We start from the raw sequence: 5,000 nt of genomic DNA on the forward strand, positions 1-5,000 counted from the left end.
TACCACCCTACCCCCTCCCCACACCCACACCCCCACCCACCACCCCACATACCAATACCCCCCTCCCAATCCCCAACACACTACACTCTCCCCTACCACTCCCCCTCCCCTACCACCCTACCCCACGCACCGATAACCCCCACCACCCCACATACCCTCCCTCCCCCCCAATCCCCAACACACTCCACTCTCCCCTCCCCACCCCCTCCCCACACCCCTACCACCACCACACCCTCCCCTACCACCTACCCCTCCCCACACCCCTACCTACCCCTTCCCCTCCCCACACCCCACCCACCACCCACCACCCCACTCACCGATAACCCCCGTGGTATTCGGCGACAGGACGGTCTGCTCCTCGATGTAGAAGCCGAGGAACTGCTGTCCGTGTCTGTTCTTGGAGCGAGTGACGACGAAGTGGGCCGCCACGTCGCCCATTAGGATCTCCAATTTCCTGTGGTTCGGTAGGCCTACCACCACTTGGCCGTATCTGGGGGAGAAAGGGGATGGGTTGAAGGGGGTTAGGGTGGGTTGGGTTGGGGTTTAGGTTGGGTTGGGGTGGGCTGGCTTTGGGTTGCGTTTGGGTGTGTTGCGGTTTGGGGTGAGGTGGGTTGGGTTGGGTTAGGGTGGGTTGGGTTGTCTTGGGTTGGATTAGGGTGGGTTGCCTTGGGTTGGTTTAGGGTGGGTTGTTTGGGGTGAGGTGGGTTGGGTTGAGGTGGGATGAATTAGGGTGGGTTGCCTTGGGTTGGTTTAGGGTGGGTTGTTTGGGGTGAGGTGGGTTGGATTAGGGTGGGTTGCCTTGGGTTGGGTTAGGGTGGGTTGTTTGGCGTGAGGTGAGTTGGGTTGAGGTGGGATGAATTAGGGTGGGTTGCCTTGGTTTGGGTTAGGGTGGGTTGTTTGGGGTGAGGTGAGTTGGGTTGAGGTAGGTTGAATTGGGTTGCGTTGGGTTGAAGTGGGTTGGGTTAGGGTGGGTCGAGGTAATTTGATTGGGTTGGGGTGGGTTCATTTGGTTTGGTGTGATTGGGTGGTTGTTAATCCTTTCTAATGAATGTTATCTTTAATACCGCTGATACACTTATAGTTATTATCATTTTTATCATTGTTACCATCAAATTTATTAGTTACTATCATATTCATTACCGATATTATAAATTTTAATCATTATCATCATCATTACTGTTCTTTAAGTTCACATTAAAATCATGAAAGAAAAAAAAACTTTTAATGCTACACCGTCAAAATCACGTAATTCTGCTGAAATAATGAACAGAAAATTAATTAAAATATGAAATTCATTACCCATATTTCTTTTCTCTACAAAATGTAACATACAAAAGAGATTTTCTTGATAGGCCTACCTCCCACCAGAGGCTTTGCTCCAACCGAAGGAATCACTGCACTCGCTTTTTAGTTTCTTCTCTTGAAGATAACTCCCAGCTGGAGGAACCAAGTCATCTTCACCGCTGACTTCACCTTCAATGACTTCATTTTCATCGGTGATTTGATCTTCACCAGTGACTTCATTTTCCTCTCTGCTGACTTCACTGTGTGTGCGTTGAGGTCTGGGTGAGGTTGTGCTTGAATGGTGAAGGAAAGGGGGTCTTGGAGTGTCATTTAGACTTGAGGATGGGGTGGATGGGGTGGATGGATCTGCGAGGCTAGGAATGGGCCTGTGGGTTCTGGTATAGGTCGTGGTTTTAGGGGATGGTGAGGTTTCGGAATTGGAGGTTGTGGTCTTAGAGTTGGAAAAGAGGGTTTCAGAACTGGAAGGCGGGGTTTTAGAAGTGGAAAATGACGTTTCAGAACTGGAAGACGGGGTTTCAGAGCTGGAAAATGAGGTTTTAGAGTTAGAAGACAGGGTTTCAGAACCGGAAGATAACGTTTCAGTAATGTACAGTTCCGAAGAAGCCTCAGAAGTGTACATTTGGGTCGTTTCATTCGGGATTCGGAGCGTCTGACTGTTGCCCTTCGAACGCTCATGACTGCCAGTAGGAGAATGACCGTGTCTCGTCTGTTTCCTGTGCGAGCGAGGCGGGTATCTGTGAGCGTGCGGGTGCCCACCACTCCTCTCCGCACTCGTGTAAAACGGATACCTCCCTTTGTGTGGGTGAAGCACGTCCCGTTTTCCTCGAGGACGACGTATTCCGACCCTCGAGGGGGAGGTATCCGCCGACGTCCGATTTCTCTTGTCAGAGGGACGCTTTCGCCGTGAGGGACGCCTCTTCCTCCGCTTCTTGCGCCCTTTGGACTCGCTCTTGTCCGCGTGCCTTCGTCTGCCTCCAGGGACGCCCTTCGAGAGCTGTCGCTGGACCTTCCTTCGGCGCCGCAGGCTCTTCAGGCGCGGCACTCGGCGCTTGCGGGGTCTGCGCTTGAAGGGCCAGAGGGAACTCGACGCCGCACTCACCTGAGGAGAAGGGGCGGGGTGAGTGGTCTCTGGACGCTGGTGTCTTTCTCTCTTTTCACTTTCCTCTTACTATTTCTTTCGCTTTATCTCTTTCTCTGTCTCTGTCTGTCTGTCTGTCTCTCTCTCTCTCTCTCTCTCTCTCTCTCTCTCTCTCACTCAGTCAACCTCTTAAAGCCTTATATTTCGCTCAAAATGTACCCCTTTCTCACTTCCTGTCTTTTTCTCACTCTCTATCTTTCTCTTTGCCTCCTTCCACATACCTCTCCATATCTATATACCTATCTGAATTTAGGAATAATGTCTCTCTTTATCCATCTATCTACCTATCAATCAATCAATAAATCTTTCTACCTATCAACCTACCTATCAGTCAGTCAGTCTATCTTTACTTGTCTATCCACCTATATCTATGAACATATATATTTCAATTAGTCATTGGTCAGTCAATCAATCAGTCTATATATCCCTCTACCTTTTTGTCCGTCTATCGATCGAGCTATATACCTATCCATCCATTTATCTGTCTGTCTGTTTGCCTGTCAATGCCTCCATCTATCCCTCCATCCACCCACACATTCTTCCCTCCCTCCCTTCCTCCACCCACCCACCAACCCACCCATCCACACACCCACACACCCATCCGTTTACAAACCTATCTGTCCATTCATCCATCCATCCATCCATCCATCCAGTCACCCTTCCACACACCCATCTATCTATTCATCTCTTCCTCCACCCACCAACCCACCCATCCACACAACCACACACCCATCCGTTTACATACCTATCTGTCCATCCATTCATCCATTCACCCTTCCACACACCCATCTATCTATCCACCAACCCATCCATTCACACACCCATCTATCTATCCATCTATCCACCAACCAACCCATTCACACACCCATCTATCTATCCATCTATCCACCAACCCACCCATTCACACACCCACACACCCATCTATCTACATACCTATCTGTCCATCCATCCATCCAATCACCCTTCCACACACCCATCTATCTATTCATCCATCCACCCACTCATCCTTCCACACACCCATCTATCTATTCATCCATCCATCTATTCACCCTTCCACACACCCATCTATCTACATACCTATCTGTCCATCCATCCATCCATCCACACACCCATCTATCTATTCATCTCTTCCTCCACCCACCAACCCACCCATCCATTTACATACCTATCTGTCCATCCATCGATCCATCCATCCATCCATTCACCCTTCCACACACCCATCTACCTATTCATCCATCCATCCATCCATCCATTCACCCATCCCACACACCCATCTATCCATCCATCCATCAATCCACACACCCATCCATCCATCCATCCATCCATCCACTCACCCTTCCATCCATCCATCCATCCACACACCCATCCATCCATCCATCAATCCACACACCCATCTACCCATCCATTCACCCTTCCACACACCCGTCCGTCCACGCACGCGTCCATCCGTCCATCCATCCATCAATCCACACACCCATCTATCCATTCATCCATCCATTCGCCCTTCCACACACCCATCCATCCATCCATCCACACACCCATCCATCCATCCATCCATTCGCCCTTCCACACACCCATCCATCCATCAATCCACACACCCATCCATCCAGTCACCCTTCCACACATCCATCCATCCATCCATCCACACATCCATCCATCCATCTACCCATACATTCACCCTCCCACACACCCATCTATCTATCTACCCATCCATCCATCTATCTATCCATCCATCCATTCACCCCTCCCACACACCCATCCATCCATCCATCCATCCACTCACCCTTCCACACACCCATCCATCCATCTATCCATCCATCCATCTATCCATTCATTCACCCTTCCACACACCCATTTATCTATCCATCTATCCATTCACACACCCATCCATCCATCCATCCACTCACCCTTCCACACACCCATCTATCTATTCACCCATCTATCCATCCATTCACCCTTCCCACACACCCTTCTACACACCCATCCATCTATCCATCCATCAACCCACCTTTGGATTCCCCGCCTCATCAAGACAGTCGACGGCAATTCTCTCCGGAGTGATGGTAAGACTGACTTCTCCGAGACTGATGAAAATCAGCCATCTATCCATCCATCCATCCATCCATTCACCCTTCCACACACCCATTTATCTATCCATCCATCCATCTATCCATCCATTCACCCTTCCACACACCCATCCATCCATCCATTCGCCCTTCCCACACACCCATCCATCCATCTATCCATCCATCAATCCACACACCCATCCATCCATCCATCTATCCATCCATCCGCTCACCCATCCATCCACACACCCATCCATCCATCCATCCACCCATCCATCCACACACCCATCCATCCATCCATCCACCCATCCATCCACACACCCATCCATCCATCCATCCACCCATCCATCCACTCACCCATCCATCCATCCATCCATCCATCAACCCACCTTTGGATTCCCCGCCTCATCAAGACAGTCGACTTCAATTCTCTCCGGAGTGATGGTAAGACTGACTTCTGCGAGACTGATGAAAATCTTCGTAAAATACGT

At 50.1% G+C, this 5,000-nt stretch overlaps 1 protein-coding gene across 1 annotated transcript in view; it reads right to left on the reverse strand.

Moving 5' to 3' along the window:
* LOC113811072 (inter-alpha-trypsin inhibitor heavy chain H5) overlaps window positions 1–5,000 on the reverse strand; it is a 54,610-nt gene that overhangs the window by 1,981 nt on the left and 47,629 nt on the right. The window contains exons 16-18 of the mRNA XM_070118835.1: window positions 4,899–5,000; window positions 1,359–2,404; window positions 318–490 (exon numbers count right to left, since the gene is read on the reverse strand). The exon at window positions 4,899–5,000 is cut by the window's right edge and continues 50 nt beyond it. Coding sequence (XP_069974936.1) covers window positions 318–490; window positions 1,359–2,404; window positions 4,899–5,000 — 1,321 coding nt within the window. The remainder of the gene's footprint in view (window positions 1–317; window positions 491–1,358; window positions 2,405–4,898) is intronic.

Source organism: Penaeus vannamei, chromosome 43 (assembly GCF_042767895.1).
Source record: "Penaeus vannamei isolate JL-2024 chromosome 43, ASM4276789v1, whole genome shotgun sequence".
Lineage (NCBI taxonomy): Eukaryota > Metazoa > Arthropoda > Malacostraca > Decapoda > Penaeidae > Penaeus > Penaeus vannamei.